This window comes from Schistocerca serialis, chromosome 5 (genome assembly GCF_023864345.2).
Source record: "Schistocerca serialis cubense isolate TAMUIC-IGC-003099 chromosome 5, iqSchSeri2.2, whole genome shotgun sequence".
Classification (NCBI taxonomy): Eukaryota; Metazoa; Arthropoda; class Insecta; order Orthoptera; family Acrididae; genus Schistocerca; species Schistocerca serialis.
In genome coordinates, this window is record NC_064642.1 from 266625922 (window position 1) to 266645208 (window position 19287).

Below are 19287 nucleotides of genomic sequence, written 5' to 3' on the forward strand. Positions count from 1 at the left end.
ATGTAGCACAGTTCAGGCACTGTCCTCTGTTTTTTGCCCTGAAGGTTTGCCTGAAGTCATAGTGTCAGACAACAGCCCTCAGTCCACAGCAGATGAATTTGAAACATTCTGTGAATGCAATAGCATATAGCATCTAACTATTGCAGTGTTCCATTTTCAGTCAAATGCCAAAGCAGAATGTTTTATCAGAACCTTGAAGCAGCAGATGGTCAAACTTCGCACCGCACATGCCAGGAATCAAGCATTGCAGCTGTTTGTCACCTCCTATTATTTGCATCCATGAGATGGACCATCACCAGCAGAATTGCTTCACGGCTGCCACCATCAGACACTGCCAACTACTGTTTCCCTTATTTTCATTATGGTTAACTGGAACAGCATTGCTTTCAACACTGTTGTTTACCTGCTTTTTCATTACGAACAAAATTACTATCATCAAGTTGCCATTGTTGGTTATGGTTATTATTTCTCCATTTCCTACCTTTCTTAGGATGGCAAACACCTAATGTTTGAATGTTTACATTGCCATTCTGTTCATTCTTAAAATTACTATTAGTGTTATTACTATTTCTGTTATTACCCGCCTGCTCCTCATTGTCAGCAACACGCTCTACACATGCCAAATATTCAATGAAACGGTCAAGATTGTCTCTAGGGGCAGACATCTACATCTACATCCATACTCTGCAAGCCACCTGACAGTGTGTTGCGGAGGGTACCTTGAGTACCTCTATCGGTTCTCCCTTCTATTCCAGTATCTTATTGTTCGTGGAAAGAAGGATTGTCGGTATGCTTCTGTGTGGGCTCTAATCTCTCTGATTTTATCCTCATGGTTTCTTCATGAGATATACGTAGGAGGCAGCAATATACTGCTTGACTCCTCGGTGAAAGTATGTTCTCGAAACTTTAACAAAAGCCCGTATCGAGCTACTGAGCGTCTCTCCTGCAGAGTCTTCCACTGGAGTTTATCTATCATCTCCGCAACGCTTTTGTGATTACTAAATGATCCTGTAACGAAGCGCGCTGGATCTTGTCTATCTCTTCTATGAACTTATCTGGTACGGATCCCACACTGCTTAGCAGTATTCAAGCAATGGGCGAACAAGTGTACTGTAACCTACTTCCTTTGTTTTCGGATTGCATTTCCTTAGGATTCTTCCAATGAATCTCAATCTGGCATCTGCTTTACCAACGATCACCTTTATGTGATCATTCTATTTTAAATCACTCCTAATGCGTACTCCCAGATAATTTGTGGAATTAACTGCTTCCAGTTGCTGACCTGCTATATTGTAGCTAAATGATAAGGGATCTATCTTTCTATGAATTCACAGCACATTACACTTGTCTACATTGAGATTCAATTGCCATTCCCTGCACCATGTGTCAATTCGTTGCAGATCCTCCTGCATTTCAGTACAATTTTCCAATGTTACAACCTCTTGATATACCACAGCATCATCCGCAAAAAGCCTCAGTGAACTTCCGATGTCGTCCACAAGGTCATTCATGTATATTGTGAATAGCAATGGTCTTACGACACTCCCCTGCGGCACACCTGAAATCACTCTTACTTCGGAAGACTTCTCTCCATTGAGAATGACATGCTGTGTTCTGTTATCTAGGAACTCTTCAATCCAATCACAAAGTTGGTCTGATAGTCCATATGCTCTTACTTTGTTCATTAAATGACTGTGGAGAACTGTATCGAACGCCTTGCAGAAGTCAAGAAACACGGCATCTACCTGTGAACCCGTGTCTATTGCCCTCTGAGTCTTGTGGACGAATAGCGCGAGCTGGGTTTCACACAAGTGTCTTTTTCGATACCCATGCTGATTCCTACAGAGTAGATTTCTAGTCTCCAGAAAAGTCATTATACTCGAACATAATACATGTTCCAAAATTCTACAACTGATCGACGTTAGAGATATAGGTCTATAGTTCTGCACATCTGTTCGACGTACCTTCTTGAAAACGGGGATGACCTGTTATATCCCTGTTTTTTATATATATATATATATATATATATATATATATATATATATATATATATATATATATATATATATATATATATATATATATATATATATATATATATAAAAAAAACGAAGATGAGGTGACTTACCGAACAAAAGCGCTGGCAGGTCGATAGACACACAAACAAACACAAACATACACACAAAATTCAAGCTTTCGCAACAAACTGTTGCCTCATCAGGAAAGAGGGAAGGAGAGGGGAAGACGAAAGGAAGTGGGTTTTAAGGGAGAGGGTAAGGAGTCATTCCAATCCCGGGAGCGGAAAGACTTACCTTAGGGGGAAAAAAGGACAGGTATACACTCGCACACACGCACATATCCATCCACACATACAGACACAAGCAGACATATTTAAAGACAAAGAGTTTGGGCAGAGATGTCAGTCGAGGCAGAAGTGTAGAGGCAAAGAAGTTGTTGAAAGACAGGTGAGGTATGAGTGGCGGCAACTTGAAATTAGCGGAGATTGAGGCCTGGCGGATGACGAGAAGAGAGGATATACTGAAGGGCAAGTTCCCATCTCTGGAGTTCGGATAGGTTGGTGTTGGTGGGAAGTATCCAGATAACCCGGACGGTGTAACACTGAGACAAGATGTGCTGGCTGTGCACCAAGGCATGTTTAGCCACAGGGTGATCCTCATTACCAACAAACACTGTCTGCCTGTGTCCATTCATGCGAATGGACAGTTTGTTGCTGGTCATTCCCACATAGAATGCATCACAGTGTAGGCAGGTCAGTTGGTAAATCACGTGGGTGCTTTCACACGTGGCTCTGCCTCTGATCGTGTACACCTTCCGGGTTACAGGACTGGAGTAGGTGGTGGTGGGAGGGTGCATGGGACAGGTTTTGCATCGGGGGCGGTTACAAGGATAGGAGCCAGAGGGTAGGGAAGGTGGTTTGGGGATTTCATAGGGGTGAACTAACAGGTTACGAAGGTTAGGTGGACGGCGGAAAGACACTCTTGGCGGAGTGGGGAGGATTTCATGAAGGATGGATCTCATTTCAGGGCAGGATTTGAGGAAATCGTATCCCTGCTGGAGAGCCACATTCAGAGTCTGGTCCAGTCCCGGAAAGTATCCTGTCACAAGTGGGGCACTTTTGTGGTTCTTCTGTGGGGCATTCTGGGTTTGAGGGGACGAGGAAGTGGCTCTGGTTATTTGCTTCTGTACCAGGTCGGGAGGGTAGTTGCGGGATGCGAAAGCTGTTTTCAGGTTGTTGGTGTAATGATTCAGGGATTCCGGACTGGAGCAGATTCGTTTGCCACGAAGACCTAGGCTGTAGGGAAGGGACCGTTTGATGTGGAATGGGTGGCAGCTGTCATAATGGAGGTACTGTTGCTTGTTGGTGGGTTTGATGTGGACGGACGTGTGAAGCTGGCCATTGGACAGATGGAGGTCAATGTCAAGGAAAGTGGCATGGGATTTGGAGTAGGACCAGGTGAAACTGATGGAACCAAAGTTTCACCTGGTCCTACTCCAAATCCCATGCCACTTTCCTTGACGTTGACCTCCACCTGTCCAATGGCCAACTGCACACGTCCGTCCACATCAAACCCACCAACAAGCAACAGTACCTCCATTATGACAGCTGCCACCCATTCCACATCAAACGGTCCCTTCCCTACAGCCTAGGTCTTCGTGGCAAATGAATCTGCTCCAGTCCGGAATCCCTGAATCATTACACCAACAACCTGAAAACAGCTTTCGCATCCCGCAACTACCCTCCCGACCTGGTACAGAAGCAAATAACCAGAGCCACTTCCTCATCCCCTCAAACCCAGAATGCCCCACAGAAGAACCACAAAAGTGCCCCACTTGTGACAGGATACTTTCCGGGACTGGACCAGACTCTGAATGTGGCTCTCCAGCAGGGATACGATTTCCTCAAATCCTGCCCTGAAATGAGATCCATCCTTCATGAAATCCTCCCCACTCCGCCAAGAGTGTCTTTCCGCCGTCCACCTAACCTTCGTAACCTGTTAGTTCACCCCTATGAAATCCCCAAACCACCTTCCCTACCCTCTGGCTCCTATCCTTGTAACCGCCCCCGATGCAAAACCTGTCCCATGCACCCTCCCACCACCACCTACTCCAGTCCTGTAACCCGGAAGGTGTACACGATCAGAGGCAGAGCCACGTGTGAAAGCACCCACGTGATTTACCAACTGACCTGCCTACACTGTGATGCATTCTATGTGGGAATGACCAGCAACAAACTGTCCATTCGCATGAATGGACACAGGCAGACAGTGTTTGTTGGTAATGAGGATCACCCTGTGGCTAAACATGCCTTGGTGCACAGCCAGCACATCTTGTCTCAGTGTTACACCGTCCGGGTTATCTGGATACTTCCCACCAACACCAACCTATCCGAACTCCGGAGATGGGAACTTGCTCTTCAGTATATCCTCTCTTCTCGTCATCCGCCAGGCCTCAATCTCCGCTAATTTCAAGTTGCCGCCACTCATACCTCACCTGTCTTTCAACAACTTCTTTGCCTCTACACTTCTGCCTCGACTGACATCTCTGCCCAAACTCTTTGTCTTTAAATATGTCTGCTTGTGTCTGTATGTGTGGATGGATATGTGCGTGTGTGCGAGTGTATACCTGTCCTTTTTTCCCCCTAAGGTAAGTCTTTCCGCTCCCGGGATTGGAATGACTCCTTACCCTCTCCCTTAAAACCCACTTCCTTTCGTCTTCCCCTCTCCTTCCCTCTTTCCTGATGAGGCAACAGTTTGTTGCGAAAGCTTGAATTTTGTGTGTATGTTTGTGTTTGTTTGTGTGTCTATCGACCTGCCAGCGCTTTTGTTCGGTAAGTCACCTCATCTTTGTTTTTATATATAATTTTTCCCACGTGGAATGTTTCCTTCCATTATATATATATATATATATATATATATATATATATATATATATATAGACACACACACACACCTGTTATGTACTTGTTGTACACTGCCGGGGATGATATGATTCTAATTTGCCAATACCATGGCAATTTAGCTTCAAGACTTAGTATTATGATTTCAGGTTTCAGCTTTCCCATCAAATGTGACAGACGTGAAATCCAAGATCTGGCAAACTCTTTCATAGATTCCCTACCTGCATTGAATCGTTTCCCACTCCAAAATTCTCTCAACACCTCATTCTGCTTATGACTAGACCAGTATTTATTAATGAAAGCTGTCTTTAATTCCGCTAATGTGCTACACTTCAACATGACATCAGCTGATCAACCCATTGCATCAACTGCCACATTACTTCTAATAAATGAAATTTTCTTGCATTCAGACCAAATTGATGGAAACAAATCTTCAAAATCATTCCAGAAATCGAGCAGATGGATATTTTTGTCAAGATCGAACGGTAAGAACTGCCAACACCCAATAAAAGCGGCGTTTGCAGCTACAACTTGTTGTACACTACCAGTAACATAAGCTACAGAAGCTACTTTACTCTAAATTTTAGTTGTGTTAGTGCTAATCATTTCTACTTTCATTTCAGCATTACCTACTCTTTGCACAATGTGAGCAGTATCAGTCTTAATTGCTTCTACATCTGCTTACATTAATATCTTTAAATCTATCTGAGCACAGTTCAGATTCCGCCATCTATCTTTTCTGTTAACATCTGCTCCAGTTTTGCATCTTCCTTTTGGAACTCTTTGTGAACCTCGCCAACTTCGGACTTTACCTTTTTATGCAACTCAGATAACTGCTGAGCAGCCTTTTCCTTAATGTCAGCATGGTTGGAATCAATCTTATAATTAAACTGTCCAGATCTGCTTTGAGCTCAGCTTTTAAATCCTCTTTCAACTTATTGTATCCAGCCTTAAAGGTATTGTCCATTACCTCAAATCTTTTATTAAAATTAGTTTGGCTGGCCACAATCCTGTTACTTACCTCAGTTATATCAAATTTTAATCCAGCCATTATTTTAGCATTACTGGCTGTCATTTTAGCATTACTGGCTGATATTGCCTGCAATATTACATTTAAATCAATTGCCCCAGTATCTTTGGGTTGCTCATTGGCTTTTTTCTTATCACACTCAGGTGACGAAAAACTAGACTCAATACCAGAATCACCAAAACTAAATGAAACATCTGATTGATCTGTTATATCCAACTTCTCCTTTTTAAACATTACCACCTCTGATGATTGTTTCATTTTTAAATCATCAGAGAACCTACCATCCAGTAAATTAACAATCTCTGATTTCTGATGCACTACAGGAGTTTCTGTTATTGAATCATTGCCTCTTTACACATTATTGTCAGGAGACAATGGTTCAGATTTCACTTTAACATCACTATTTTCAAGCAGATTTGCATTTGAACCATTGTCTGGATTTGCACTTTCTTCATCAGACATAGGTTCTGATTTAATTTTAACCTCAGATTCTTTTGGCGGCTCCATCACCGACAGTCTTTTAGTGAAGGTTAGTAAAAAGTTGAACTGCTTTCCACTGAACTTACTTCCTTCTGCATGATGTATGGTGATGCTGGCGCAGTGTACCACAATTACTGATGTGGCACAGCGCGTTGAACTGTAGACGGCACCTTGACAGCTGCTGTGTGAGCGTGTGGCCCGCAACCACAGGCGCGGCTGCGGCCGCAACGGACGACTGCAGTGGGGTGAGACTGGCTTCTTGCGATGCCAGCCGCACAGCTAGATTCAGCACCAGCTTTGTCAATCCAGATACATTGTAATCCAAGGTGTCCTTAATGTGCACACGTAACACAGTTCATCACTGTTCTATTGTTCAGTTCCGTGTCGCATTTCACTCACAAATTCGAATAATTAAAATCACTTTCACTCAGTTTAACGGTGTTTTTCCTGCCCGATTAGCACCGTATGTGGTGTGGTAGGTGGAAAAATAAAGAATTATATTCTTTTTGTATTGCCCTTCTCAACACAGGCTCTCTAACTATAATGTTGGCAACCAGAAAGTGATTAGCAAAATGTGATGGCTGCAACTAAAGTTCACTGTGCCCACTCTGATGGAGAAAAAGTTATTGATTATTGAAGTTAATTATTCTGAGGATTTAGGATGATGTCTGGGATTAATAGAAAATGCAGTTTACTATAACCATTTTCGCCATATTCTGAAAATGATAAAGCATAAAATTCCAGGCAAATGATTACCCATATCAGTTACAGTACTATCAGAGCTGTTCAGAGTCTATTGCGAGGATCCTGTTATACCTAGATAACGAAACTGTTCAGTAACTGTTATCGATGAAAATGTTCAAAGTGAATGCTCGCCAAAATTTGATGTTAACACACATCAAACGCCACTCTAGTAATGGTAGAAAGTCTGTCCTGCAGGGACATGTGAAAATGTGACATATGCAAATTGAGAATAAATCACTGGACTCATTCCGTTATTAACTCTTTACCCCAATGTGAACCCATTGTTAAGTGCATATCGAGTTATGTAATACGGCATCAAAGGGTGTTCTTTGCAACTGCACAAATGCGACATGGCTTCCAACATGGAATGCACGCTGATACAAATCTAGAAGAGAAGTAGGGCCTTACTCTAGCTTGCATGCTCTTATTTATATAGCCACGATGCAGATCGTCGAAGGTGCAGCTGGCAACATTTGCCTTACTGACTAGCCACTGGGCTAACAAACTACTTCAAGTTACTAAATAATTAATTGCTTCATTCGCTAAAGGCCAATGAAGCTCTTGATTTAATTGTGCTATCACCACACAGGTAAGTATCTATAATAAAATTCTAATGTGGCTAGGTTAAATACTTTAGGCGAGAGAATTATTTTAGTTGTACTGCACGCAATAGGTGAGCTCTGAACTTGCCATTTGGAGAGACGCTACAGCTATAGTTTTATAGCTACCTTTTTGAAACTTCTCACATCTTTGTTATTATATTGTCTCTCCATTCTACCTAAATCTAAACATCCTAGCTTTATCTAATCATTTATTTAATCTACCTTGCTTCCGAACTTTTAGGACACAAAAACAGAAAATCATGAATTTCAATCAAAATATTAGTTCGTGAGATCCAGCATGCTCTTTCCATTAAATTACAATGAAAAAGGAATCCAAATATAAATTTTGAACTTCCTAGCTCCTTCCTGTTGTGCCAGTGATTTTTACTTAAAACGTCCAAATTTCTAAAACTGTTTAAGTTACCAAACTGAAACTTAACACATTATTATTTTAGCATCACTCCTGACATGCTATCAACTTTTCAGATTATTTACTTTATTTTTAAGGTATTGCACAACATTTGTGATGTCATAGCTAGTTACAGCCGACTAGGATGGCACACAATGGAAAGCATATGAATTTTATATGGCGTGAGTAGGCTGCTTCCCTACAATGGGTTCCCCAAGGTCTTTGTACATGATGATGTTAAGCAGTGCAAATTATGATAAGATATGATACAATTTGCCAGTTACTTCAACATCCATACACAGGACCACATAGTGTGCTGTACCGAGGTGGAAACACGTTTGTCATTTCACTTCACGGGAAGCAGAAGCCAGCTTGGGTCCCGCAAGATGGAAACACAGACCGAGATCCACAACAGCTAGTGGAAAAGCAACTTCCATGAGTTATTAGGGAAGACGACCTCCTCATCTGACACCAGCAAACTGCTCTGGACCACACCCATTCAGCTACAGTGGAAGCCACAATGCAGTCTTCCTGTGGTCACTGGTGCAGGTCCCCAGCTCACCTGCAGGATTTTTACTTGTCATAGTGGGTCATTTCCCTGGCTGCAGTCTTATCAGATACTTGTTTCTCAGGTGTTAGGTTATTCCGCATGTATACTGAGATGTCCTTTTCAGTTTGTTTCGGTAGTGTAATGTTTTTGTTCCTTACTTCATCAATTGTACTTTTATACTGTTGCTTTCTCTCTCTCTCTCTCATTTTACTGTATTGATCCCTTTGTTTGGGTTCATAGAGTCTATTCATGTTTTGTCTTCTTCTTAACAATTCTCATTCCCATGGTTTTCTGCAATGGAAGGGGGGGGGGGGGGCTATATAGTAATATGCCAAAACAAATATTCCATAGAAGAAACAAAAAAAAAAGGATTTTTACATGTCATAGTGGGTCATTTCCCTGGCTGCAATCTTATCAGATACTTGTTTCTCAGGTGTTAGGTTATTCTGCATGTATACTGAGATATCCTTTTCAGTTTGTTTTGGTAGTGTAATGTTTTTGTTCCTTACTTCATCAATTGTACTTTTATACTGTTGTTTTCTCTTTCCATCTCATTTTACCGTATTGATCCTTTTGTTTGGGTTCATAGAGTCTATTCATGTTTTGTCTTCTTCTTAACAATTCTCACTCCCATGGTGTTCTGCAATGGAAGGGGGAGGCTATATAGTAATATGCCAAAACAAATATTCCATAGAACAAACAAAATAATAAAAAAAAGGTCCCTTAAACAATCAGTTAAAAGAGAAAATGTAGGTTCTCTCTGAGCAGGGTGAAGTAATTAGGAGAGCTCTTTGTTTTACTGTAGAGGATGTATGGAATTCTGGAGAGCAAGTCAGGTAATGTGATGTGTACAAAGTAGCACTAAAGTAGTTGATGTGATAAATTGTGAGTGTCGACTGCTTGTTCCTGATTCCCAGTGGCATTTTAACTACAGTTGCTTTGAGCCTTTTATTTGGTCTCCCCTTAAATATTTTTAAGAAAATGTGCTTTCCCTTAGTACGTGTCTGTGGATCCCAGAATGTAATAAGTATTTATGTAAATTTATTTCTGCTTATTTTAAAAGTATAGTATTGCTTGTAAAAGTCCTTTAACTGTCTAAAATAATACTTTATTTTTATGTAAATCAACGTAATCATGCATGTATATATTTTACAAAAGTGAAATGACAAAGGCTGCAATTGATTTCTGAGTGTTGCTGTGCATCTACTGGTTTTCGTACCATCCCTTGCCACTTGGTGAGAAATTATTAAAGGCTATTTGTTCTACAATCATTAGCATTTTGCATCACAACTCTTTTTACCAGTGAGTTCAACTTCATAAATCACATGTAAGCAATGATTTTGCTTGATATCAACACAATGCATTGCATACTGGTACTCAGTGTGAGAGGGTGTTAGTACTTCACTAAGGTTGGAGTTCACTGCTGCCTTGCTCAGTAGGCTCAGAATTGTTTTAGAATTACTGATTACTAAGAGTTGCAGTTCACAGGGATGTGTACAGGCATTGGACCGAAAAGAAACTAGAACTACTTTCATGCATGTTGATGGACAACAGGGAAGGGTTATCCTGCTTGGTGTTTCTTGTGCACTGTAATTTGAATCAGTTTTCCAGCTGTCACCCACGCTAAAGTGCCATTTACGTTGGGGAGTTTGTTCCCATGAGTTCTGTTTTACATGTTATATGATTTTTATGTAATGTGTCATATGTTTTGAAAAAAAAAATTCCTTTTCATTTCCTCATCAATATAATCCTTGTGGTGTATGTATAACAATTTTGGTAGAACTTATACTTACCTGTTTTAAACATTTTGAGATTATGTCTGTGTTCAACAGAGTAAATGCTGCTATACACGTTTTGCCTTGATTTATTAAAACACCTTATGTATCAGTGTACATCCTTGTTTTCCTGCTAGTGGGGCCATTCTTCCTCCTCCAGTCCTGTTAACATTTATTGTAACAGTATGCTAACTGTAGACATACTTTTCCAACACAAATTGCATTTATTCACTTGCACAGACAAAGCATCAAATCATTAGTATCATATTACTGAGAACTAAGGATTAACAGATCATCTTAATGAGATAGGAGCTCATGGCTTGGCTGGGAAATTGCTTTCTATTATTGTATGAGTTCGAAGATTTTGTCTTTCTTTAAAGCTTGTATTTGTTAAACAGTGTGCAGCTGGAAATTGTTGATCACAGTGCTTTACACTAATTAAAATACACATTTTGTCACAAGCTGGAAAGAATAATTTTTTAAGATAATACGACTATATGCTTAAAATGCTAATCTGTGTATTGTACATATTGTTGAAACATATTAATTCATTTATAACATAACACTGTTGCAGAAAGTGCTTCAAAGTAAATTATTCTTACACCAGTCATACGTCTGCAATTAATGTCAAAAGAGAATTATGCATTTGCTTTATCCTTTTCTTTAAGGAAGAAAGCAAAAGACAAGTCATAAATATTTTATTGATAGCATCAATATTTGTAGCAGTAATATCACTTCAGTGTGCAATTAACAAATATTCATTTTTCCCTTTCATGAAGTCAAAAGAAATCATCGAAATCAAGACGCTGCTGTCGCAACTGCAGCAACAACAAACACGTTTGGAAGGGAAATTGGGTGTGGAGCCATCACAGTTTCCTGAAATGGTTGTGGCTGAAGAAGACTATACAAAACCTGTTGCAATAGGGCCTGGTGCTCGACCTTCTCCCTCAGAACTACAAGCTGCCATCTCCTCTCTTCAAGACAAATGTAAACTTAAAGATCATATGATAGGTGCTATGGTGGAAGAGCTGCGAGCTCGTGCCCAGAGTGGCATATGGAACGAGCTGAAAACACGAATTGCATCACCAGAATTGCCTCAGCCAGACTACACACGATCACAAGTTGTTGAGTACCTTACACCTGAAGTAAGTACCCTTTCTTAGTTGACTAAAATTTATCAAGTTATGCAATAGATGATCTCTGCTTTTTCAAAATAAGACCTTTTTTCTTGTTAGTTTCTACTCAAGAAGAGGAAGGAGTATAACTGTTTATTTGATAACAATATTATGAAAAGAACAGATTGCCACTTATCTCAAAGAGGAGTACTGAGTAGCAAACAGGCACAATGAAAAGACTGCTAAACATATGAGCTTTCAGAGAGAAAAGGCCTTAGTCAAAAATAGAAAACACACATACAATCACACATACGCAACTCACGTACATATGGCCACTGTGCCTAGCCACTGTGGTCTGAATTAGGCATTTTCATCCAGAAACTTATGTTCTGCAGTTTTTCATTGTGCCAGTCTATGACTCAGTGCCTCCTCTATTAGTGAGTAGCAGTCTATTCCTTTGGTAATACTGTTGTTGTTCCATCCTCGATTTTCCATTGTTTATATGATAAGTTAGTTAAAATTGGGAACAGACTCTCTATGTTGTAAAAAGGACATTGATATCATGGCAGAATTCTTTTTAGAGTAAACAAAAATTTAAATTGAACATTTCTCTTCTGCTAGTTAGCTATTTTTAAGTTCTATGGATTGCAATGGCAGTCTTTTGCTACAGCATGGAATAAGTCAGTTTATAATTATAGATACTGTGTCAAAGAAAAATGTGGCAATATGCTGATTATTTACATAGTTGTCTATGCAGTAATATTAAACTACTTCTCTGCCTGTCCAGTAAGTGTCCCCTGACTTGGGGTCTGGGTGACTTTTCTGAAATCTTCCCATTTCCTTAACCTTGCCAGTCATTTTCTGTCACATCTACTCCTTCCTCTTCAACCCTTCTGACAAGAGGAGGAGTTTTTGGCTCGGTAATCTTAAATTTAAATGCCCTTTTATATGTGTTCTCTTGCTGCCACTTGGTGAACAGATTTTTTTATCAACTTAATTACATCGTATTTTCAAAAATGATTATTTTCATTGATATATTTTTAGTATATTTTTGTACACTTAGTGTATAAATGGATTGCAAAGCAGTCAAAAGACTGAAAGAAGGTTCAGATCATGTAACATAAATTGCATCGAAATCACATTCTTAGAAAACTGATAAAAATAGCCAGAAAACTTGATCAGTGGTTGGTATAAAGACTGCAGCTGTTGATGAGCATAAATAAATGCTATGTAATGGTTACAAAAATATGAAAAGATCCAACATCATTTCACTATATGATCAGCAAACATTGGAACCAGTCACAATCATCACTTATCTGAGAGTATCTCTTTCACGTGTTTAAGATGTAACTACCACACAAATCTAGCCATGGCAAAGGCATGTGCTAGAATTGAGATTTATCAGAAAGTAGCTAAGGAAATGTAATTCACCTATGAAGAAAGGTTGCTTACAAAAACCTTGTTTGATTTTTCTTGAACAGTTTTATCAGTCTGGGATTGTTACTAAGTAGTATTAGTGTCAGAGATGAGGAAGATTAAAAAATGAGTTGCACACTCACTTGAAAATTTAGTTAGCATCAAAGAAATTCGAAAAAATAATACAAAATGCTACAAGAGAATCACTGAACATCATAATCATTATTTGGACTTACTCTCAGAATACTGAGAGGGACTCTTCCAATATAGGTAAAAAAAATAGTACTTTCTCCAACTTATCTTGGATAATGACCAAGTTGGAAAAATGAGATAAATTCTGGCAAACTTTGGGATATTGAAAAAGGTGATTCTGAGCATTAAAGTCAAAGTTAAAATGATCAGTGTTTGCTTTTCAGGAAATCTCTTCTCCTCTCTGAATTTTTGAAACCAACAACTGTGTAATATCCAACAAAGTCTTCTCCTTTTATTTTATTTCTCTGATTATTACAGCTTTGATTTTCAACATTTTGTGTAGTAAGAGTACCTTTTTGTCATAATGATCTATTGTTTATATATCTTCTGATCCTCAATAAATTAAACGATTCCTGTATTTTTGAATTGCAACAAACTTGTACGATGTAAAAGTGAGTACAAACATCTAGTTTGATCAGTAGCTAAGCTCATACTAACAGTTTTACATTACTTTCATTCATTTGTTCTCCTTGTACATTGTTCTCTTGCATGTTCATGCCACAGTATGCCTCAGTATGACATTGGTATATCTAAGGAGCATCTGCCATGATGTAGGGATTTCTCCCGTTGAACTGCATCTGCTGCATGCTGCCCAAGGAGCAACTTTATGCCAATTTCTTAAAAAAGGAGATGCCATAAAAGTAGAAAATTATCGAGGAATCTTGCTGCTTGACATAGGTTATAAAGTCTTAACTAACCTGTCACGTAGTTGCCTGTAACCTGCTCTACAGGAGCAGAGGAGATCATAGGATCATATCAATATGGATTCATGGCAGATTGCTCAACCATAGATCACATCTTTATGCTATGACAGCTAATGGAAAAGTACTATGAATTTGATAGAGAATCACTCATCATATTTATAGATTTCTGATAGGCCTATGACAGTATTAATCGGATGGTAGTATGGAGGATAATGCAGGAGTTAAACATCATAAGCAAATAAATCAAAGTGACTGAAGCATGTTACACAGATACAAGCTGCCAAGTATGGTTTGGAAACAAAATGTCAGAGCCTTTCGCTGTCCAACATGGTTTGAGACAAGGAGATCCTTTGTCCCCAGTGCTATTCAACATAGCATTGGAAAAGGCATGACATGAAATTGGTAATGACAGGGAGATGGATATGATTGGAACTGACACAATCTTGGCCTTTGCCGATGATGTGGTGATTATGGGAGACTCACTCAAATAGATAGTGTCTGACACCACTAGGTTCATAAAAGAGGCAAGCATTTTTGTCATTTTTCCTGTACAGTTGATGATAACTGACACAAGTTACCAATAGAGTAAAGGCATTACGGTGGGCTGTGTTCATACCTGGTTTCTTGGCGTACATTCTGATTTGAGAGTACTGTGAACCTATGCATTAGCACATTTCTTGACATATTTCCTTTCAAACATATTTGAAAAATTTACTTCAATAAAATGTAAATGAGTCGTATCATCAGAATAGCTTTTCTCTCTTCTGTTACAAAAGTTTTTACACTCCTGTTCAGAAAAAACAGAGCGCCTTGAACAACTAGAGAGTCCGTTTGCATCCACAGGACTTGTACATTAGTATGTCCTGCAGAAATGATTAGTATTTGAACGACGGTGGCTCACAGGTTTGATCAACATCGATAATCCTGGCACAACACCATCCACCAGTAAAATGTGCCTGTGGCTCTCATTATCGCAATACATCGAAGGAAATGGATCAGTGTGACTTGAGCAGATATTCAGGATGCCTTGCAGATGTATGTGCTAACCGTACTGTCAAATCAGTGAGTTTTGAAAGAGGGTGCATTATTGGTATGAGAGAATGTGATGCATTCATCTGGGAAATTGCTGCTCATGTAAGACCAAGTGTTTTGGCAATGCAACATGTGTGTGCAGAATGGCTCACAGAAGGCTGTAGAACATGACGAGATGGGTCATGTTGCCCACCCACATCACTCCCCGAGAAGATTGACAACTCATTCTAATGGAACTGCTGGACAGATCTGCGCCCTCCTTGGCTCCAGTGGAACAGTGTAATAGATCATACACTGCCAGGGGTGACAGTGCATTGCCATTTATTATGGTACAGATTACTTGTGCATTGTCCATTTTTCTGCCTACCTTTTGACGAATGTGCAGAAACATGCTAGACAGCGGTGGTGTATGGACTGGCACCAGATAGGAGTTTTCGAATGAATTCAGGTTCTGTTTGTTTGAAAACGATGGTCGCATTTTGCTTCACCACAGGCAGGGAGAGCGGCATCACAGTGATAGCATTCACACAAGGTATGCAGTGCCAACTCAAGGCCTTATGGCATGAGTACAACCACAAATCACAGTTGGTGCTTGTACAGGGTACTGTGAACAGTGTGGCCTAGGTGAATGACATCCTCTGACCCACAGGCATACCTTTTTTGCACAACACTCTAGATGCCATTTTTCAGCAAGTCAGTGCGTGACTGCATGTTGCTAAATGTGATAGGATGTCAGCCTTTTGCCTGGCCTGACAGATCACCAGACTTGTCGCCAATTGAAATAGTATGGGTGATGGCGAAATGACAGGTGCAGTGCTGTGATCCAATGCTGACCATAAAACATGAACTTTGAAACCAGGTGACTGTAGCATGGATGTTTATACCATAGGACATCATTCACACCCTATATGTGTCAATGCCAGCATGCGTGGAACATTTTAGAGACAATGGCGGACCCTTTGGCTACTAGTCAGCAGGATACATGCTGAACTAAGGTGACTGAAATGCTAATCATTTGTGTAGGACATACTAATGTGTATGTCCTGTGAATATGAATGTCCTACCTTTAGTCATTTAAGTCATTCTGTTTTTTCTGAACGTGAGTGTATTGGAACGCTTAAGAGAAGTAGAAGAAACTCTGCCATTAATATCCAATGGGTAGACTGAGTAATAAAAGCAGATGGCACCAGAAAGTAAAAAATGAACTTTCTGTATCATTTTACAGTCCTAGACACTCTGAGATCGTGGCATGTCATAGAGAGCTATTTACCTATACTCAAGATTTAATCAATAAATTGCAATTTCTTGTTTTCATCATTTCTCCTTTCTGATTTTCCATCTCAGATATATCTTTGATGCTGCAGATGTCAATGTCCATGATTATCTTGCATTTCTTAGCTTGATTGTCATGCCGTGCAGTATATCCATATTTTCCATCTCAAGTGTTTCTGTAATGCTACAGACAGTCAAAATCACTGGTTTTCTTGTGTTGCTCTTGACAGATATTTTCTTGCAATATCTAGATTTTCTTTTTTTACTAGGCTTTCTGTCAATCTTTTTCATCTTAATCCTATCTGTGATGCTGTAGGTATTCAACATGCATGCTTCTCTTATGTTGTGCAGCTTTACTCACAAGAGGCATATCAGTTGACATAAAAGGTTATCTTTTGGATTTGGTTTCTTCTGTAGTTTTGATATGATGCATTCTTTCATACATATCCTACCAAATTTTATGGTTCTGTGGTTGTGAAATCAGAAAATTATGTCAGCTCTTGAATACCAGTTGTTAACCTTAAAAAATACTTCATTTCAATGAAAAAATTGTGTAACAGAAAATATCAAAATGTCCTTTTTCACTTAAGAGTGTTTACCGAAAATAAAATTCGGTATGGCATTGCTCACAAACTTGTCGTAGTTTTGAATGATCTGTCCCCTCCAGTACTGGTAGAGTTGACAGAGATGTGAAGCATTCTCAATAATAACGTAACAGACAGTTGGACCATACTTTCATAGAAAATTGAAAGTTCAAAAGCACATCTCTGAGCCAACATAACTTTTGGCTTCAACTATGAGAAGAAAACAATTTGTGAAACAATAAAGTTTGTCAAATCCTGTATCTCTCTGCTTGTGCAACCAAGAATTTGCTGAGTCCTGCATATTTGCCTTGATGTCTGAGTGTAATTGATTGGTTTAATTTACTATAAACATCAATAAGTCAAATATCACCAAATATGACAACTACCTACATGATATTTTCATATGGAAGTTACATCATAAAATACTTCTGAAAATTGGTAAATATGTTTTGTCAATAAAATATGTTGCCGAAGCATGCTCAATTCCCAAGGATTTTAGCATCTATTTTAGACTCTGAAGAACTCGTAAACTGCTGGCACAGAAGGAGGAATAGTGTGATGTGCTGTGCATGCTGAAGTGTATGGTCCAAGATTGTTACTTTGAGATTCTGTAGAAGATTCACTACAATTTATGATTTGATACAAAAGATCAGTTTTAACTGTCATTCCAACTGCTTCTAGGATTTCTTTCTCTTTGTAAATGTAATGATATGTCATTTTCTTCACAGTGCTGCAATGTTGTGTAGAACAGAATAATGAGAAAACAGTATCCGTAATATTGCAACTAAACAACCTTAACTGATGAGTGTTAAGACAACCACAGCACCTGTGGGAAAATACAATGCTGCATCTAAATGCATTCATGGTAGTGAAAGAGTTGAGTGCATGTGTGGTTTTGAAAATAATCATACTCTTCAATATGCACTGACAGTAACTCCAGTGTTAGTTGTAGAAATGGATGCAGTTTAATTTGGGGGAGAGAAAAAAAAAAAAACAGAGAATTACAGAAATAAAAAAGATATTCAATAGCTAACGCAGTGGATTCTGATGTACAGAAAAATTCTACATAACAATTTGTAATGCAGTGTGTATATCATTACAAATGTGTGTTCATAAAATTTCTTAATGTGTTAATTTCAAGTCAATGCAATTAAATTTACTAAACATGTTGTTTATTCTGTTTAATAGGCACAGTTTCCACAACTCACTCCTGGGCCTACTGGTCCATGTTCATGCTCTGGGGATTCCAAGCCCACATCAATGGCTTTGTCTCTTCCTCCTGCAAAAGAAGAACGTGCATGTGTAGCCACAGCACCATTATCTCTACAAGTACCTATTACAACATGTACTTGCCCAGGTGATTTCAAGATTGTGCGAAAAATAGGAGCTGACAGCTTGCTGCTTGGGTGGCAAGTCCCATCAACTTCTGCAAATCTTTCAGGCTATGATGTAAGTTTTATTATGTTGCAAATAGCAAAATCAAGAGATGTATTATTTTGTGCCTTACCTTCACTATATGATATTGAGTTCAGTTATTTAGAACCCAATGTTTGAAGAGGAATACTGCTGGAACAGAAATAAAAGGAAGGAAAGTTGTATTTTAATGTTTCATTGGCATTGGAAATGGAGTACTACTTCAGTTTGGCAGGGGAAAAGGAAGGAACCGACCATGGTCTTATTAAATGAATCATCTGGTTTTTCACCTTAAATAGCTTTTAGATATCAGATTAAACCTAAATTTTCATAGCTGCATGGTGTTTGAAATCAATTCATTGCAAATTTTATCTGAGTGCATGAACAGCAGTGTTGTATTGATTGGGGGGAATTGGGGAGGTGGAGGGGAGAGTGTCACATAAAGAAACTGGGAAAGACAGTTTGATTTCTCAGTTTCACATTGACTCAGACACACTAGTGTTACATGTGATCATTAGTTAAATAAAAAAGTCAGTTCTGGTATCTTGCTCACATTAAGTAATTGTAAGTTTTTTTTGACAACAGTTGCCCTTGAATTAACAGTGTTTCCACATGGAAACAAAGATGATACAAAATTTTGTGATATTTTATGAAGACTTCCTATTTTGTGTTATGAAATTAAAAATTGGTAACTGTACATGATTTATTCAATCATTAATCAAACAAAATTTTCAATTTACTTATGGTGTGTTCTTTCTGCCATATAGTTCTTGAATATGACCCTTCCAGATTTCAAGAGTTTTACAACTGTTTGTAAAATATACTCCATTGAAGTCTTTGGTTACAAACAAGTAGCTAATCGGATTGTTATATTCATCATTCATTCCAGATTATTTAAACAGTGGAAAATCTGGGATGGAATAACAGCAATGTGGGTTTGAATGGATTCCTACCCACCACACAGAGGAGGCATTGAGTGTCAGAGAGACAC

At 39.0% G+C, this 19287-nt stretch overlaps 1 protein-coding gene across 1 annotated transcript in view; it reads left to right on the forward strand.

Moving 5' to 3' along the window:
• Nucleotides 1-19287, forward strand: part of LOC126481298 (uncharacterized) — a 238280-nt gene that overhangs the window by 180061 nt on the left and 38932 nt on the right. Inside the window, exons 4-5 of the mRNA XM_050104947.1 lie at nt 11288-11653; nt 18072-18332. Of these exons, the coding sequence (XP_049960904.1) occupies nt 11288-11653; nt 18072-18332 (627 nt within the window). The remainder of the gene's footprint in view (nt 1-11287; nt 11654-18071; nt 18333-19287) is intronic.